Below are 20,310 nucleotides of genomic sequence, written 5' to 3'. Positions count from 1 at the left end.
GAGCCAGGGTGTCCCTGGAGATGGAGCACGCGGTGTCCACCGGTACTCTCGCGGCCTTCCGCTAGAGGTGGATGCTGGAGGGACTGGAGTGCATCATCACCCCCGGCAACCAAATTTTAATTTGATCCGCTTAATGTCTAAAGTTTACATTGTTTATTTGTCGGTTTTGATGCCCCTTTAATAAGGGGGCACTTGATTTATAGGTTAAACTAAAATAGTTGTAGAGCTGTTGAATTGTGAGTGGCTTAGCCAGTCACGTGGTGTTCACAAGGCTCAATAAAACCCCAGCCAGTTGGGTTCAGGGGATCCAAGCTGAGGCAGGTGGTTGTGAGCCCAGTGGATGAACTGGTAATGTGTAGTGTGATTGTTAAACCTTTTGCTAATAAACCAACTAGTTCTAAATAGCAATGCGTTGCTATGAATTCTTAAGCAAAGAACCCATGAAGCAAATATATTACAGCAGGTAGAGCTTGGTTTTTGCAACTGAAGTGGCTTGCAAGAGAGCATTAAGTTTCCACCGCACTGCATGGGACTGGAGTCACGTGTTGGCTGGGCTGGGTAGAGATAGCAGGTTCCCTTCCCAGGAGGACACGCGCGAACCAGTTAGATCTTTACAGCAACTCGGCTGCTTCCATCGTCGCTTATTCTGGTGCTCGAACCACAACTTACTAGATTTATTGAATCCAATTTCGCTACTTGCCTCTCTGTTCAAAGTAAACACAAATCTCATTCACATATTAAGCACACCTGGTGGGGGGAGTGTTTGTTGCATTTCTCAATAATAGGATAGTGCATGTTTTCAGATTGTACACACTTAGATACAAAGCGAGACTCAGTCGTGCTGAGAGTGGGCTGGAAAATCTGGGTTCCTGCAACGAATTACGTGACATTTACAGCACAGAAGCAGGCCATCTGGGGTTTATGCTCCAAACGAGCCTCCACCCTCCCCAACTTCATCTCAACTCATCACCATAATCCTTCTATTCCTGTCCCCCTCATGTGTTGATCCAGCTTATCCCGAAATACATCTGTGCTATTTGCCTCAACCACTCCCTGCGGCAGCGAGTTCCACATTCTGAGTAAAGAGGTTTCTCCTGAATTTCCCTATTGGATTTATCTTATATTTATTTATGTTCCCCTAGTTTTTGGTCGCCCCATAAGTGGGAACATCTCTCTCTTCATTTCTCTATAGATTAGTAAAAAGGGAGGTGCAACGAGACCTGGGTGTCATGGTACATCAATCATTGAAAGATGGCATGCAGGTACAGCAGGCGGTGAAGAAGGCAAATGGTATGTTGGCCTTCATAGCAAGAGGAATTGAGTATAGGAGCAGGGAGGTCTTACTGCAGTTGTACTGGGCCTTGGTGAGACCACACCTTGAATATTGTGTTCAGTTTTGGTCTCCTAATCTGAGAAAGAACATTCTTACTATTGAGGGAGTGCAGCGAAGGTTCACCAGACTGATTCCCGGGATAGCAGGACTGACATATGAGGAGAGATTGGATCGACTAGGCTTATATTCATTGGAATTTAGAAGAATGAGAGGGGATCTCATAGAAATATATAAAATTCTGACAGGACTGGACAGGTTAGATGCAGGAAGAATGTTCCCAATGTTGGGGAAGTCCAGAACCAGGGGTCACACTCTAAGGATAAGGGGTAAGCCATTTAGGACCGAGATGAGGAGAAACTTCGTCACTCAGAGAATTGTGAACCTGCGGAATTCTCTACCACAGAAAGTTGTTGAGGCCAGTTCATTAGATATATTCAAAAGGGAGTTAGATGTGGTCCTTATGGCTAAAGGGATCAAGGGGTATGGAGAGAAAGCAGGAATGGGGTACTGATGTTGCATGATCAGCCATGATCATATTGAATGATGGTGCAGGCTCGAAGGACCGAATGGCCTACTCCTGCACCTATTTTCTATCTTTCTATGTAACCCTATCGAACCCCAACCTGTTAGTCTTTCCTGATACTTGTAGTGTGGTGGGGTGGCCAGAGATCCACTTTGTGGAAGGAGGAGCGGTCAAAGAGGTCAGAGTGGCCACAGCCATTGTGCACACCACAATGCTCGACAGAGGCTCCGCGGTTGAGTGGGGCCAGCAGCCAGGGGAGGCCCAAAAGAGCTGGAAGAAGGAAGGCCCAAAAGTCGCCAGAGGGATGAAGGCCCGAACGTCGCTGGAGGGATGGAAGTCCGAAAGGGGCAAAGGATTGTGCCGTGAGGGCAAGGAGAGAAGGTAGGGCCAAAACCTGTGGTTGGAGCTGGTCGGAGGCTCACTGCCCGTTGAGATCACCGGGGAATCGGTTGGAGCAGCTGAGTCGGCCAACGGGGAGCGAGAAGCGAGGGACCAGTTGTGGGGCCTTTGGCAGCAGGAAGGTCGCTCTGGAAGGCAAGTCTTGATTGGGGGCTGGGGGAATCAGGACCCTCATGGACAACTCCAACAGCGACACACTCCAACGCTGCACCGCCATCGTTGCCCGGGAACTTAGACACTTCGATGGCGACATCGCCGCCCTAAGCGAGACCCGGCGGGCAGGGGAAGGCCAACTCAAAGAACAAGGTGGAGATTACACCACCTTCTGGAAAGGTATTTTTAAGTCTTCCCCGATTTCGAGGGACTGGCTATGATGGAGTGTGGTGGCGCTATCTCTGTTGCTGCCATTGGTCACCACAGCAAGGCTCTGTACTACAATGTAAGGGCCTCAACGAATGACTGTTAACACATATCAGGATCTTGGGCAGTTTCTGCAGAGTAACAGTTTGCACAGATTACAGCGATCTTTTTGAAGTCCCTGACCATATTCGGGGAGTGGAGGGAGGGAGGGCAGGGCACGAGGGGTAAGTGAGCGAGGGTTGTTACACTCCATAATGGCATTGCTGAGGAACTCCCAGATCCTGTTCAACATATCCTGTTCTTACATAGAATGTACAGCACCCAAACAGGCCATTCGGCCCCACTGCTCCACACCAGCCTCCTCCCAACCCCTCTACATCTCACCCCATCAGCCTAACCGCCTATTCCTTTCTCCCTCGTGTACTTATCCAGCGTCCCCTTAAATGCAACTACGCCTCAACCACTCCCTGCGGTAAACGTAGAAACATAGAAAATAGGTGCAGGTGTAGGCCATTCGGCCCTTCGAGCCTGCACCACCATTCATTTAGATCATGGCTGATCATTCAACCTCAGTACCCCATTCCTGCTTTCTCTCCATACCCCCGGATCCTTTTAGCTGTAAGGGCCATATCCAACTCCCTTTTGAATATATCTAATGAACTGGCCTCAACAACTCTCTGCGGTAGAGAATTCCACAGGTTTACAACTCTCTGAGTGAAGAAGTTTCTCCTCATCTTGATCCTAAATGACTTACCCCTTATCCTTAGACTATGTCCCCTGGTTTTGGACTTCCCCAACATCGGGAACATTCTTCCTGCATTTAACCTGTCCAGTCCCGTCAGGTAATGAGTTCCACATTCTCACCTCTCTCCCTGGGTGAAGAGGTTTCTCCTGCATTCTCTTTTGGGTTTGTTAGCGACTATCTTACACTTACGGTCCACCCCGCCACCCCCCCCCCCTACCCCCCCCAAACCCTGCCTCTCCATGGCTCCTCTTCTGTGCGCCAGAGGAAAGCTGGGAGCGAAGAGCTGAAGGGTAGTGAAAAAAATAAATAAAGCACAGCGAGGTGTCGGCACATGTGGAGAGCGGGATCTTTCATTGGTCACCCGAAGCGACTGCCCTGTTTGCGAAACCCTGGGGTATCTGCGGGAGTGACAGGTTACTTTCAACACACAGGACAGGAACAGGGCAGTGTCACAACGGGAGCCAAAAGCAACAGAGGCCGGGCTGACAAGACTGTCTGAATGGAGCCAGTGTTGGTGATTAAAGACGACGCAAATCCAATAAAGGGGTTGGCTTGATTTTCAAAGGCAGGCAGTGAGAGCCCTGAAAGTCAATTGGAAACATTCATATAACAAGCGTTGCTCTGTTGTCCCACTCCTCCCGCCTGAATTTTTAAGTTTCCCGACATCACCCCGAGAGTGGTGACCATCCTCACTGGCGACTGAGCCGTTACAAGTGGCATCGGCTGCTCGATGCTGGTCCAATGCTGTAATCCCCTGCTAATCTTCGTCTCAGCCCCAGCAAACGTAAAATAACTTTCACTGCGAAGGGTTGGTCTGTAATCCGGCAGGGTCTGAGCAAGCTTCTTGCTTCTTACAAGTGTAAGCTGCTCTTCGGGTGAAATGTTACACAGGTGGGCTTTTGTTTGAGCGTGAGCAGAGTCCTTGGCCCCAGTCTTCATCACTGGGCAGGCCAAACGTCGAGAGCCCAAGGGTTTTATGTTTAATCTAAAGAAGATGTTTGGATCGGATGGAATTGTATTCACTTTTTAAAAAACGGGCTGAATAGCAGTTTTTTTTTACTCGTTCCGGGATGTGGGCGTCGCTGGCAAGGCCGGCATTTATTGCCCATCCCTAATTGCCCCTTGAGAAGGAGCCACCTTCTTGAACCGCTGCAGTCCATGTGGTGAAGGAGCTCCCACAGTGCTGTTAGGGAGGGAGTTCCAGGATTTTGACCCAGCAACGATGAAGGAACGGCCGATATATTTCCAAGTCCATGGTCCAGAACTTAAAGAAGGGTAACTTTGAAGGTATGAGGCATGAATTGGCTAAGATAGATTGGTTAATGATACTTAAGGGGTTGACTGTGGATGGGCAATGGCAGACATTTAGAGACCGCATGGATGAATTACAACAATTGTACATTCCTGTCTGGCGTAAAAATAAAAAAGGGAAGGTGGCTCAACCGTGGCTATCTAGGGAAATCAGCGATAGTATTAAAGCCAAGGAAATGGCATACAAATTGGCCAGAAATAACAGCGAACCTGGGGACTGGGAGAAATTTAGAACTCAGCAGAGGAGTACAAAGGGTTTGATTAGGGCAGGGAAAATGGAGTACGAGAAGAAGCTTGCAGGGAACATTAAGGCGGATTGCAAAAGTTTCTATAGGTATGTAAAGAGAAAAAGGTTAGTAAAGACAAACGTAGGTCCCCTGCAGTCAGAATCAGGGGAAGTCATAACGGGGAACAAAGAAATGGCAGAACAATTGAACAAGTACTTTGGTTCAGTATTCACTAAGGAGGACACAAACAACCTTCCGGATATAAAAGTGGTCAGAGGGTCTATTAAGGAGGAGGAACTGAGGGAAATCTTTATTAGTCGGGAAATTGTGTTGGGGAAATTGATGGGATTGAAGGCCGATAAATCCCCAGGGCCTGATGGACTGCATCCCAGAGTACTTAAGGAGGTGGCCTTGGAAATAGCGGTTGCATTGACAGTCATTTTCCAACATTCCATTGACTCTGGATCAGTTCCTATCGAGTGGAGGGTAGCCAATGTAACCCCACTTTTTAAAAAAGGAGGGAGAGAGAAAGCAGGGAATTATAGACCGGTCAGCCTGACCTCAGTAGTGGGTAAAATGATGGAATCAATTATTAAGGATGTCATAGCAGCGCATTTAGAAAATGGTGACATGATAGGTCCAAGTCAGCATGGATTTGTGAAAGGGAGATCATGCTTGACAAATCTTCTGGAATTTTTTGAGGATGTTTCCAATAAAGTGGACAAAGGAGTACCAGTTGATGTGGTATATTTGGACTTTCAGAAGGCTTTCGACAAGGTCCCACACAGGAGATTAATGTGCAAAATTAAAGCACATGGGATTGGGGGTAGTGTGCTGACGTGGATTGAGAACTGGTTGTCAGACAGGAAGCAAAGAGTAGGAGTAAATGGGTACTTTTCGGAATGGCAGGCAGTGACTAGTGGGGTACCGCAGGGTTCTGTGCTGGGGCCCCAGCTGTTTACATTGTACATTAATGATTTAGACGAGGGGATTAAATGTAGTATCTCCAAATTTGCGGATGACACTAAGTTGGGTGGCAGTGTGAGCTGCGAGGAGGATGCTATGAGGCTACAGAGTGACTTGGATAGGTTAGGTGAGTGGGCAAATGCGTGGCAGATGAAGTATAATGTGGATAAATGTGAGGTTATCCACTTTGGTGGTAAAAACAGAGAGACAGACTATTATCTGAATGGTGACAGATTAGGAAAAGGGAAGGTGCAACGAGACCTGGGTGTCATGGTACATCAGTCATTGAAGGTTGGCATGCAGGTACAGCAGGCGGTTAAGAAAGCAAATGGCATGTTGGCCTTCATAGCGAGGGGATTTGAGTACAGGGGGAGGGAGGTGTTGCTACAGTTGTACAGGGCCTTGGTGAGGCCACACCTGGAGTATTGTGTACAGTTTTGGTCTCCTAACTTGAGGAAGGACATTCTTGCTATTGAGGGAGTGCAGCGAAGGTTCACCAGACTGATTCCAGGGATGGCGGGACTGACATATCAAGAAAGACTGGATCAACTGGGCTTGTATTCACTGGAGTTCAGAAGAGTGAGAGGGGACCTCATAGAAACGTTTAAAATTCTGACGGGTTTGGACAGGTTGGATGCAGGAAGAATGTTCCCAATGTTGGGGAAGTCCAGAACCAGGGGTCACAGTCTAAGGATAAAGGGTAAGCCATTTAGGACCGAGATAAGGAGAAACTTCTTCACCCAGAGAGTGGTGAACCTGTGGAATTCTCTACCACAGAAAGTAGTTGAGGCCAATTCACTAAATATATTCAAAAGGGAGTTAGATGAAGTCCTTACTACTCGGGGTATCAAGGGGTATGGCGTGAAAGCAGGAAGTGGGTACTGAAGTTTCATGTTCAGCCATGAACTCATTGAATGGCGGTGCAGGCTAGAAGGGCTGAATGGCCTGCTCCTGCACCTATTTTCTATGTTTCTATGTTTCTAAGTCAGGATGGTGTGTGACTTGGAAGGCAACGTGGAGGTGGTGGTGTTCCCATGTGCCTGCTGCCCTTGTCCTTCTGGGCGGTAGAGGTCGCGGGTTTGGGAGGTGCTGTCGAAGAAGCCTTGGCGAGTTGCTGCAGTGCATCTTGTCGATGGTGCACACTGCAGCCACGGTGCGCCGGTGGTGGAGGGAGTGAGTGTTGAAGGTGGTGGATGGGGGGCTGATCAAGCGGCTGCTTTGTCCTGGATGGTGTCGAGCTTCTTGAGTGTTGTTGGAGCTGCAACTCATCCAGGCAAGTGGAGAGTATTCCATCACACTCCTGACTTGTGCCTTGTAGATGGTGGAAAGGCTTTGGGGAGTCAGGAGGTGAGACACTCGTCGCAGAATACCCAGTCTCTGACCCACTCTTGTAGCCACAGTATTTATGTGGCTGGTCCAGTTAATGTTTCTGGTCAATGGTGATCACTGACTCCTGTCCAAATGGTACAGCCTAGATTTTAACTCATTGATTATAAATAATGGGCCATAATTGGCTGTGTCTCGGCAGCAAAAAATGTCTGCTGTTTGTTAGACCTCCCCCTTTGTACGTTTAATTTTTTTTTTTAGATTGCATGGCAAGTGTTGAAAGTGGGCACTGATAACGTCGCAGCAAAGGGAAACTGGGTATCTTGGACCCGAGAGAACAGGACAAGCAACTGTGCATCTCCGCACCCTATCAGATGGACAGATTATGCCATTCACAGCGTAAGGACTGAGAAGGAGGGTGAATTAGAGTGAGTGAATTCAATGTCAAATCAGCTGCAGGAAGAGAGGGAAAGAAAGATTGGATTAAAAGACAGCGAAAAAAAGAAACAGAAAGGAAAAGTACATTTTAAAATGTTAAATTAGATTTTTAAAATCTCCCAACAATTGAAACCTACGACTCCACACGTGTACCAGTTAATTTTCAGTGCCAGAGAGGTTGATTGGGGGTAATTAACATTGAGCACATCGTTAAAAGGGGACTTAGGCTGCAAGCACTTGGCTTTACTTACTGTGGCGAGTATAGATCGAATCTACTGCAAATACAGCAACCTGACACAGTTCAATACATTTCGCAAGTGTGCACTCCCGACTGTAAGGAATTCACTCTTACAAAAGCAATTACTGCTGCAATCTGAAATAAAAACAGAAAATGCTGGAAATACTCAGCGGGTCAGGCAGCATCTGTGGAGAGAGAAACAAAGTTAATGTTTCGGGTCAGTGACCTTGCGTCAGAACTGGCGAATGTTCGAAAAGAACACTGAAAGGGGGGAGGGGAAGAAAGAGCAAAAGGGAAGGTCTGTGATAGGGTGGAAGAGATTAGAGAGACAAAAGGGATGATGGGCCGAATTGAAATGGTAATGACAGAAGTTAGAAAAAGGTTAATCTGGATAGGGTGTGAATGGTAGAGTAATGATCTGTTGCCAGTGGAGACAAAGAGCAAAAAAAAACATAAGATGGGGCGGTGGGGGGAAGGGAGCCAAACACGGGCAGAGGTTATGCTCTGAAATTGTTGAACTCGATATTGAGTCCAGTTGCGGGAATGCACTCTGCCTGATTCATTATCCTATGTGTAACACGCTCCAGCCGAGGTTATTTCAAACATTGTCACGTTAACAGAATAGGAACATGGAAACAGGAGGAGGCCATTCAGCCCCTCGATCGGTTCCGCCATTCAAAGTGATTATGGCTGAACTGCATCTTAATCCATCCACCTGCTTTGGCTTCATATCCTTTTATACCAGTGGCTAGCAAAAACCTATCGATCTCAGATATAAAATGATCAATTGAGCCGGCATCTGCTGCTGTTTGTGGGAGAGAGTTCCACAATTCTACCACCTTTTGTGTGAAGAAATATTTCTTAACTTCTCTCCTGAACGGCACTGATGTTAAGGTTATGTCCCCCGTATCCTGGACTCCCAGCCCACCAACGGAAAAAGATTTCTCCCTATCCACCCGATCAATTCCTTTCAACATCCTAAAAAACCGCAATCCAATTTCCCCTCAACCTTCGATACAGAGGAGGTTGACCAGGATGTTACCTGGGATGGTGGCTTCAGCCATGAGGAGTGGTTGGAAAAGTCAGGGCTGCTCTCCTTGCAACAGAGAAGGTTAAGAGGTGACCCAATAGAGGTTTTCAAGATGATGAGAAGTTTTTAATGGAGCAGAAAGAGAAAAACTATCCCCTCTGGTGCGTGGGTCAACAACCAGCGGTCATAGATTCAAAATAAGAACAGAAGAAATAGGAGCAGGAGTAGACCATACGGCCCCTCGAGCCTGCTCCGCCATTCAATATGATCATGGCTGATCCGATCATGGACTCAGATCCACTTCCCCGGCCGTTCCCCATAACCCCTTATTCCCTTATTGGTTAAGAAACTGTGTATCTCTGCCTTAAATTTATTCAATGACCCAGCTTCCACAGCTCTCTGAAGCAGCGAATTCCACAGATTTACAACCCTCTGAGAGAAGAAATTCCTCCTCATCTCAGTTTTAAATGGGCGGCCCCTTATTCTAAGATTATGCCCCTTAGTTCTAGTCTCCCCCATCAGTGGAAACATCCTCTCTGCATCCACCTTGTCAAGCCCCCTCATCATCTTATACGTTTCGATAAGATCACCTCTCATTCTTCTGAATTCCAATGAGTAAAGGCCCAACCTACTCAACCTTTCCTCATAAGTCAACCCCATCATCCCCAGAATCAACCGAGTGAACCTTTTCTGAACTGCCTCCAAAACAAGTATCTCCTTTTGTAAATATGGAAACCAAAACTGTACGCAGTATTCCAGGTGTGGCCTCACCAATAACTTATATAGCTGTAGCAAGACTTCCCTGCTTTTATACTCCATCCCCTTTGCAATAAAGGCCAAGATTCCATTGGCCTTGCTGATCACTTGCTGTACCTGCATAGTAACCTTTTGTGTTTCATGCACCAGGACCCCCAGTGACAAAAGATCTCGAGGTGGGAGATAAGATATTTTTCACTCAGAATGTTGTGGGGATCGGGAACACTCGGCCTTAAAAAGGTGGTGAAAGCTGACTCTGTGAATAATTTTAAAAGGAAGTTGGACGGGTCCTTGATGATGAGGAACTGACAGGGTTATGGACAGAAAGCGGGGGAGTGGGACTGAGCACGAGCGCTCTTTCAAAGAGCCGGCACTGGCACGACGGGCCGAATGGCCTGCATCTGTGCTGTGAGTTTCTCAGCTTCTATGTTCCAGGAAGTTCTTGCTACTGAGGGAGTGCAGCAAAGGTTCACCAGACTGATTCCCGGGACGGCAGGACTGACATATCAAGAAAGACTGGACCGACTAGGTTTATATTCAATGGAATTTAGAAGAATGAGAGGGGATCTCATAGAAACATAAAAAATTCTGACATGATTGGACAGGTTAGATGCAGGAAGAATGTTCCTGATGTTGGGGAAGTCCAGAACCAGGGGTCATAGTCTAAGTATAAGGGGTAAGCCATTTAGGACCGAGATGAGGAGAAACTTCTTCACTCAGTGAGTTGTTAACCTGTGGAATTCTCTACCGCAGAGAGTTGTTGATGCCAGTTCGTTGGATATATTCAAAAGGGAGTTAGATGTGGCCCTTATGGCTAAAGGGATCAAGGGGTATGGAGAGAAAGCAGGAAAGGGGTACTGAGGTGAATGATCAGCCATGATCATATTGAATAGCGATGCAGGCTCGAAGGGCCGAATGGCCTACTCCTGCACCTATTTTCGATGTTTCTATGTTTCTAATTACAAGCCCAGTTTATGTAATCTCTCCTTATGATGACTCCAGTAATGCGATCGCACTGAACCTGCTCGGTTACTGTGCCCAGTTTCTCCCTGAGGAGACTTCCCAGTCTTGGAAGGTCGTTGCATGGTTATAGGATTGCCGTCAGTTTTTATTTTTTGCGTGACTAAGGGTGGCTGCGAGTCATTTGTATCGTGCTTTCGCTCTGCGCGCAGATTGGAACTTTGTGAGTCAGCCGTGGCTCAATGGGCAGCACCTTCACCTCCCGAGTCAGAAGGGTGTGGTTTCAAGTCCCACTCCAGAGACTTGAGCACAATAATCTAGGCTGACACTCCCAGTGCAGTGCTGAGGGAGCGCCGCACTGTCGGAGGGACAGTGCTGAGGGAGCGCCGCACTGTCGGAGGGGCAGTACTGAGGGAGCGCCACACTGTCGGAGTGGCAGTGCTGAGGGAGCGCCGCACTGTCGGAGGGGCAGTGCAGAGGGAGCGCCGCACTGTCGGAGGGGCAGTACTGAGGGAGCGCCACACTGTCGGAGGGGCAGTACTGAGGGAGCGCCGCACTGTCGGAGGGGCAGTGCAGAGGGAGCGCTGCACTGTCGGAGGGGCAGTACTGAGGGAGCGCCACACTGTCGGAGGGGCAGTACTGAGGGAGCGCCGCACTGTCGGAGGGGCAGTGCTGAGGGAGTGCCACACTGTCAGAGGTGCTGTCTTTCGGATGAGACGTTAAACCGAGGCCCCATCTGCCCTCTCAGGTGGACGTAAAAGATCCCACGGCACTATTTCGTAGAAGAGCAGGGGAGTTATTCCCAGTGTTATGGGGCCAATATTTATCTCTCAATCAACATAACAAAAACAAGATTATCTGGTCATTATCACACTGCTGTTTGTGGGAGCTTGCTGTGCACAAGTTGGCTGCTGCATTTCCCACATTACAACAGTGACTACACTCCAAAAGTACTTCATTGGCTGTAAAGAAAGAAATACATACATTTATATAGCGCCTTTCATGACCACTGGATGGCCTAAAGCACGTTATAGCCAATGAAGTACATTTGGAGTGTAGTCACTGTTGTAATGTGGGAAACGCGGCAGCCAATTTGTGCACAGCAAGCTCCCACAAACAGCAGTGTGATGATGACCAGCTAATATGTTTTTGTTGTGTTGATTGAGGGATAAATATTGGCCCCAGGACAACGGGGTAACTCTGCTTCCAAATAGTGCCACGGGATCTAATACCTCCAGCTGAGAGAGCAGACGGGACCTCGGTTTGACGTCTCATCTGAAAGACGGCACCTCCGACAGTGTTGGACTCCCTCAGCACTGCACTGGGAGTGTCAGCCAAAATCTCTTGTGCTCGAGGTTTTGGGAAGGAACTTGAATCCACAACCATGCTGACTCAGAGGCGAAGAGTGCTGCCCACTGAGTCACGGCCGACAACGCGGCTTTGAAAGATGGTCAAAGGCGCTATAGCAATGCAAGTCTTTCCTCCTGTCTCTGCGGTGGTGCTGCAATGGGTAATGACTTGAATCAATTCTTGTGACCGACAGGCCTGATTGTGAGGGAGGTAAGCATCGAGATCACCCGACAGCAGGTGGAGGAGCTCTTCGGGCCGGAAGATTACTGGTGCCAGTGCGTCGCGTGGAGCTCGGCTGGGACCACCAAGAGCCACAAGTCCTACGTGAGAATTGCATGTGAGTGTCGGATGGAGCGAACGAGGAAACCCGGTGACAATTTACTGCCCCGTCGCATTGTCTTGATCCTGGGTTAGGAGCAGTAAATCGGGTTGCCAACTCTGGTCAGAAAGTCTTCCTAAGGGTTTCATCACGTGACCTCTTGCCTCTAACCATCCCGTCCGGTCAAACAGCCTTTTCCTGCACCCCCCCCAACCCCCCCAACCCCCTGCCGTCTCCAATATTTATAAGAACTAACAACCGAAGGTGTTTGAAACGTTTTTTAATGCTATGATTTTTCTCCCGGGTGTTGCTCCCAGTGGTGTAATAAGAACATAAGAAGTAGCAGAAGTAGGCCATATGGCCCCTCGAGCCAGCTCCACCATTTAATACAATCATGACTGATCCGATCATAGACTCAGCTCCACTTCCCCGCCCGCTCTCCAGAACCCCTTATCCCCTTATCGTTTAAGAAACTGTCTATTTCTGTCTTAAATTTATTTTATGTCCCAGCTTCCACAGCTCTCTGAGGCAGCGAATTCCACAGATTTACAACTCTCTGAGAGAAGAAATTTCTCCTCATCTCAGTTTTAAATGGGCGGCCCCTCATTCTAAGATCATGCCCCCTAGTTCTAGTCTCCCCATCAGTGGAAACATCCTCTCTGCATCCACCTTGTCGAGCCCCCTCATAATCTTATACGTTTCGATAATTCCTGGAGACTCCAGGCCAATCCTGGAGGGTTGGCAACCAGAACAGTAAATGAGAAATAACTCGACTGAACTGCTCCAATATTATAAACATTGCATGAAGGAACTGTCTCGAAAGCGATTTGGTTTTTATGTAATTATGCTCTCAGCACAGGACTTTATCTGTCAGAATTCAGGCATGCACAGCTCACGATTTTCCATCCTTTCATTTTAATTTTCAACAACTTGCATTTATATAGCGCCTTTAATGTACTAAAACATCCCAAGGCGTTTCACGGGAGCGATTATCAAACAACATTTGACACCAAGCCGTGCAAGGTGCTATTAAGACAAGTGACCAAAAGCTTGGTCAAAGAGGTAGGTTTTAAGGAGCATCTTAAAAGGAGGAAAGAGAGGTAGAGAGGTGGAGAGGTTTAGTGAGGGAGTTCCAGAGCTTGGGGCCCAGGCAACAGAAGGCACGGCCACCGATAATTAAAATCGGGGGTATGCAATAGGGCAGCATTGGAGGAACGCAGAGATCTCGGGGGTTTGTGGGGCTGGAGGAGATTACGGAGATAGGGAGGGGCGAGGCCATGGAGGGATGTGAACACAAGAAAGAGAATTTTAAAGTCGAGCCGTTGATTAACCGGCAGCCAAAGTCAGCGAGCACAGGGGGCGATGGGTGAGCGGGACTCGGTGCGAGTTAGGACACGGGGCAGCTGAATTCTGGATGATCTCGATGGGAGGCCAGCCAGGAGTGCGCTGGGATAGTCAAGCCTAGAGGTAACAAAAGGCACGGATGAGGGTTTCAGCAACGGATGAACTGAGGCAGGGTCGGAGTCGGGCGACGCTACGGAGGTGGAAATAGGCAGGCTTTAGTTATGCTGCGGATACGGGGAAGCAGAGTTTTGGATGAGCTGAGGGGAGAGCATCATCACCGAGTTGGGCTTCCAAGGTTCAGCCCCCATTCCGGGAGCGCCATTACTGCAAAATCGGCCCTTCAGCGCCCATGCTATTCGAGCTGCTGTCCGAAACAAGGCAACATGTGCACAATTCCCTCTTGTGTGGCCATTGACTAACGTCCTCATTCGGCCACTGCGCAAAACGTGCTTTCCGTCTCAGCTGTGACTCTTAAAGGGCTCTTAATTGGTTGGTTTAGATCTCCTGCTGATTGGGGGAGAACTGTGGTTGCTAGGCAGAGACAATCAACACATTGTGTGCCTCCGGGATGAAAGTAACGCTGTGAAAATCATATCGCAAGCGCATTATCTCGCAGTCAACAATGCCGCCTAAAGCATCAAGACATATCTCCGCAGTTGGACACAGCTTTGACAGACAGGCCTGGCCGATCTCCCACAGTACTGTGAGACTGAGCATTCTCTCTCGTTGCGCGCTAAAGGAGCAGTCACTTGTTCCCCTGATCTCTGATGTCACCACACTCCCCGGGAGAACTGATCCGTGCATGCCGATTAGGCCTGGTTGTCAGTAGAGCCTGAGTTCAGCGTCTGTTGTCGGCTGAAATGTGCTCAAATGGAAGGAACATCGAAGGGGGCTGCTCAGCCACCAAAAACCTCCTTTTGTGTCAGACATGGCTCACTAGTAGCATTCTTTACCTCAGAGTCTCGGGTTAAACGTTCAATCAGAAAGAACGGCACCTCCGACAGTGCGGCACTCCCTCAGTACTGACCCTCCGACAGTGAGGCACTCCCTCAGTACTGTCCCTCCGACAGTGCGGCGCTCCCTCAGTACTGACCCTCCAACAGTGAGGCGCTCCCTCAGTACTGACCCTCCGACAGTGAGGCGCTCCCTCAGTACTGTCCCTCCGACAGTGCGGCGCTCCCTCAGTACTGACCCTCCGACAGTGAGGCGCTCCCTCAGTACTGACCCTCCGACAGTGAGGCGCTCCCTCAGTACTGCCCCTCCGACAGTGCGGCGCTCCCTCAGTACTGACCCTCCGACAGTGAGGCGCTCCCTCAGTACTGCCCCTCCGACAGTGCGGCGCTCCCTCAGTACTGACCCTCCGACAGTGAGGCGCTCCCTCAGTACTGCCCCTCTGACAGTGCGGCGCTCCCTCAGTACTGCCCCTCCGACAGTGCGGCGCTCCCTCAGTACTGCCCCTCCGACAGTGCGGCGCTCCCTCAGTACTGCCCCTCCGACAGTGCGGCGCTCCCTCAGTACTGCCCCTCCGACAGTGCGGCGCTCCCTCAGTACTGACCCTCCGACAGTGAGGCGCTCCCTCAGTACTGACCCTCCGACAGTGAGGCGCTCCCTCAGTACTGCCCCTCCGACAGTGCGGCGCTCCCTCTGTACTGCCCCTCCGACAGTGCAGCACTCCCTCAGTACTGCCCCTCCGACAGTGCGGCGTTCCCTCAGTACTGACCCTCCGACAGTGCAGCACTCCCTCAGTACTGCCCCTCCGACAGTGCGGCGTTCCCTCAGTACTGACCCTCCGACAGTGAGGCGCTCCCTCAGTACTGCCCCTCCGACAGTGCGGCGCTCCCTCAGTACTGACCCTCCGACAGTGAGGCGCTCCCTCAGTACTGCCCCTCCGACAGTGCGGCGCTCCCTCAGTACTGACCCTCCGACAGTGAGGCGCTCCCTCAGTACTGCCCCTCTGACAGTGCGGCGCTCCCTCAGTACTGCCCCTCCGACAGTGCGGCGCTCCCTCAGTACTGCCCCTCCGACAGTGCGGCGCTCCCTCAGTACTGCCCCTCCGACAGTGCGGCGCTCCCTCAGTACTGCCCCTCCGACAGTGCGGCGCTCCCTCAGTACTGACCCTCCGACAGTGAGGCGCTCCCTCAGTACTGACCCTCCGACAGTGAGGCGCTCCCTCAGTACTGCCCCTCCGACAGTGCGGCGCTCCCTCTGTACTGCCCCTCCGACAGTGCAGCACTCCCTCAGTACTGCCCCTCCGACAGTGCGGCGTTCCCTCAGTACTGCCCCTCCGACAGTGTGGCGTTCCCTCAGTATTGCCCTGGAGTGTCAGCCTAGATTTTGGTGCTCAAGTCCCTGGAGTTAAAAGAAAGACTTAGATTTATATAGGATTTGGTCTCAAATTGCATTTGCAGCCAATGAAGTACTTTTTGGCGTGTAGTCACTGTTGTAATGTGAGAAATGCGCAACCAATTTGTGCACAGCAAGCTCCCACAAACAACAGTGTGATAATGACCAGATAATCTTTTTTTTGTTCTGTTGATTGTGGGATAAATATTGGCCAAGACACGGTGATAACTCCCCTGCTCTTCTTCGAAATAGAGCCATGGGATCTTTTACATCCACCTGAGAGCGCAGATGGGGCCCCAGTTTAACATTTCATTTGAAAGACAGCACTCCTTCAGCACTGGACTGGGTGTGTCAGCCTAGATTTTTGTGCTGAAGTCCCTGGAGTGGGACTTGAACCTACAACCTCCTGACTCAGAGGCAAGTGGGCTACCCACTGGGCCACAGCTGACATCAAGTGAGTCAATAGCTGAATCTTAAATAGGAATTCATCTTCCTGACAGTAATAGCGCTTTCTTCTGGGCTCTGGTTTGCATCTAGTTTCACCTGATGCATGTCCTTCTCCCCCCTATGTCGTGCCTTAGTTCTACCTTCAAGGTATCCAAATGCTGTCCCTCAACAGGTCATACAGACATTGTACAGCATATCAGAAAAGCCTCAATCATTTGTCTAAATCAAAGGCCATCATTGACTTCTTTACCAGTTTAACTTGTGCCTCTGAGTCAGAAGGTTGTGGGTTCAAGTTGCACTTCAGGGACTTGAGCACATAAATCCAGGCTGACACTCCCAGTGCAGTGCTGAGGGAGTGCCGCACTGTCGGAGGTGCCGTCTTTTGGGTGAGGCGTTAAAACAACTGGAGTTAAACTGGTCAAGGAGTCAGTGATGGCTTTTGATTCAGACAATATGTCTGTCCTCTCAAGTGGAAGTAAAAGATCCTATTTGGATGAAGAGCAGGGGAGTTATCCCCGGTGCCCTGGCCAATATTTAAACAACATCACTAAAAAAAACAGAGTATCTGGGTCATTATCACGTTGCTGTTTGTGGGAGCTTGCTGTGCGCAAAATTGGCTACCACATTTCTCACATTACAACAGTGACTGTACTTAAAAAAGTACTTCATTGGCTGTAAAGCGCTTTGGGGCATCCAGTGAAAGGCGCTATATAAATGCAAGTTATTCTTTTTTTTCCCGAAGGGCAGTGGTGTGCAAGGTTAGAAGTAAGTATCATTACTGTTTTAACTTATCCTTGAAGAAAGACATTTGACAGCGCGCAACTGATTCACAAGGCTCTCTTCACATTCACATGCCAGAACTGAAATCGGTTGATGCACAAACCCTGCATGAATGATCTGTAGGATTTATTTTTCAAACGTATAGGGGGAGAAATTTGGCAGCACCCCGTTCTGGCGCTAACTTTGGAAAGTTGATAATATTAGCGACAGGCAATAATGTTTTTCAGCTTTTAAAAAAAGCACCCCATTTCTTTCCTGGAGCGCAACAGGACGCGAGGGGTGGGCGGGGGGGCTGGGGGGCTGGGTGGCGGGGGCGGGGGCGGTGTGCGGCATTGCACACTGGGCCGTTCAGTGCTGCCGCGATCAGGGGCTCGTTCCCTTCCGTAAAGGGGAGGGTCATCACCGCAGGCTCTGCACTGGGCCCAGTGAGCTGGTTCCACGCACTGCAGCCACCATCCAGGCCGATCAGCCCCAAGCTCTCCTGCGATCCAACCCGCACATTCCCGTGATCCGGCCCCGATCAGTCCCAAGCTCTCCCGCGATCCAACCCGCACATTCCCGTGATCCGGCCCCGATCAGCCCCAAGCTCTCCCGCGATCCAACCCGCACACTCCCGTGATCCGGCCCCGATCAGTCCCAAGCTCTCCCGCGATCCAACCCGCACATTCCCGTGATCCGGCCCCGCCCACTCCCGTGATCCAGCCCAATCAGCCTCACGCACTGTAGCAGAGTGCCGGGCCGATCGATCGCGGCCCAGGAGAACGTAAAAGAGAATTGGAAAAACACCACTTCAGAAATGTCTGTCCTTGCCTCGGCCACCTCCCCTTTAACTCACACCCGCGCCCCCCCCCCCACCCAACCGAAGCGTCCGGCCTCACGAACAACGCCTCCTGCAGCTGTCAGTGTAGCCGCCCAAGGCGTATTGTCCCACTGCCACCGTAGAAGTTAGCGGGAGTCGTTCACCTCGCCGTGCATTTTGGTCAGTGGTTAGCGCCCCCCCCCCCCCCCCCGGAGGCCATAATGGGAAGTGCTGAGGAGGCCAATTTCTCGGCCAAAGGCCTCTGTGAAAACCAGGATCTGAAGCTGTCCCATTGGGCATGTGCTGTGGTAATCCGACTTGTTCTAAAATTGTGCTTTTTAAAAGTGCTTGAAATAGATCGTGAGACTACGAAATGTTTAACTTAACTTTATAGATGGGAGGTGAGAAGATCCATTTTCATCACAGTAATGCTTTATGGTGTCATAGAAACATAGAAAATAGGTGCAGGAGTAGGCCATTTGGCCCTTCGAGCCTGCACCACCATTCAATATGATCATGACTGATCATGCAACCTCAGTACCCCATTCCTGCTTTCTCTCCATACCCCTTGATCCCTTTAGCCGTAAGGGCCACATCTAACTCCCTTTTGAATATATCCAACGAACTGGCCTCAACAACTTTCTGCGGTAGAGAATTCCACAGGTTCACAATTCTCTGGGTGAAAAAGTTTCTCCTCATCGCGGTCCTAAATGGCTTAGACTGTGACCCCTGGTTCTAGACTTCCCCAACATCGGGAACATTCTTCCTGCATCTTACCTGTCCAATCCCATTAGAATTTTATATGTTTCTATGAGATCCCCTCTAAATTCCAGTGAATATAAGCCTAGTCGATCCATTCACTTATTTTAAAACAAACAAAGAGGCTGGGGGGTGACCTGATAGAGGTCTTCAAAATTATGAAGGGATTCACTAGGGTAGATGTAGAGACGGTGTCTCCACTTGTGGGGGGGAGCCTAGACCCAGGGGCTGTAAATTTAAGGCAGTCACCAAGAAATCTAACAGGGAATTCAGAAGAAACTTCTTTACCCAAAGAGTGGTGAGAATGTGGAACTCACTGCCACAGGGAGTGATTGAGGCGTACAGCATGGATGCCTTTCACGGGAAGCTGGATAAACACATGAGGGAGAAAGGAATAGGAGGATATGCTGATGGGATGGGAGGAGACTGGTGTGGAGCATAGACCAGTTGGGCCGAATAACCTGTCTTTGCACTGCACAGTCTATGCAATTGGGTCGTGAGGAATATTTCCCCTTCCCAAAGCGTTTCACAGCCAATGATGTACTTTTTGAAGTGCAGTCAATTTGCGCACAGCAAGCTCCCACAAACAGCAATGTGATAACGACCAGACCAGATAATCTGTTTTAGTGATGTTGATTGAGGAATAAATATTGGCTCCAGGATAACCTCCGTGCTCTGCTTCAAAATAGTGCCATGAGATCTTTTACGTCCACCTGAGAGGGCAGACGGGGCCTCGGTTTAACGCTCAGGACTGCACTGAAATGTCAGCTTGGATTACGTGCACAAGTCTCTGGAGTGGGGCTTGAACCCACAACCTTCTGCCTCAGAGCTAAACCGACCCATTGTGACGTTGGTCCTGTGATTAGGGTTGATTAAGTTTGTTTAGAATAAGCTGTATACTTCCTAATAGCGTCTCTGTTATTTTGTTTAATTTATCTGTTCATGGGATGTGGGCGTCACTGACAAGGCCCATCCCTAACTGCCCCTTGAGAAGGTGGTGGTGAGCCGCCTTCTTGAACCGCTGCAGTCCGTGTGGTGAAGGAACTCACACAGTGCTGTGGGTCTGGAGTCACGTATCGGCCAGACCGGGTAAGGACAGCTGATTTCCTTCCCCAAAGGGACATTAGTGAATCAGGTGGCTTTTTACGACAATCTGGTAGTCTCTTGGTCACCATTACTGATACTAGCTTTTTACAATCAACTAAATTCAAATTCACAAACTGCCGTGGTGGAATTTGAACTTATGTCCCCGGAGCAGTAGTCCAGGCCTCTGGACTGCTGGTGGAGCGACATAATCACTACACCACTGTACCCCGCTTCAGCACAGTCACTACGCGTCACTGTATCTGCTGAAGGTTTCGCCTCCAAGCCACATTACTGGAACTTCTCGCACCTGTACGCAATTACCGCTGCAAGCCCGGGGTTAATGACATGTCTCGTCTGTTATCCAGATCTGCGGAAGACCTTTGAACAGGAGCCATTAGGAAAAGAGGTATCGATGGAGCAGGAGGTCTTACTGCAGTGCCGCCCTCCTGAAGGTATCCCATTGGCTGAGGT

General features: G+C 49.7%; 1 protein-coding gene across 2 annotated transcripts in view; it reads left to right on the top strand.

The window, feature by feature from the left end:
• The window catches only part of LOC139235027 (netrin receptor UNC5C-like), a 502,551-nt gene that overhangs the window by 352,748 nt on the left and 129,493 nt on the right, over positions 1-20,310 (top strand). For both annotated transcript variants that reach the window (XM_070866133.1, XM_070866124.1), the window contains 2 exons: positions 12,156-12,299; positions 20,205-20,308. In XM_070866133.1, coding sequence (XP_070722234.1) covers positions 12,156-12,299; positions 20,205-20,308 — 248 coding nt within the window. The remainder of the gene's footprint in view (positions 1-12,155; positions 12,300-20,204; positions 20,309-20,310) is intronic.

The sequence above is a fragment of the Pristiophorus japonicus genome, chromosome 2 (genome assembly GCF_044704955.1).
Source record: "Pristiophorus japonicus isolate sPriJap1 chromosome 2, sPriJap1.hap1, whole genome shotgun sequence".
In the NCBI taxonomy this organism is placed as follows: domain Eukaryota; kingdom Metazoa; phylum Chordata; class Chondrichthyes; family Pristiophoridae; genus Pristiophorus; species Pristiophorus japonicus.
The sequence above is the reverse complement of the archived record's forward strand: the minus strand, read 5'-3'. Positions and strand labels throughout refer to the sequence as shown.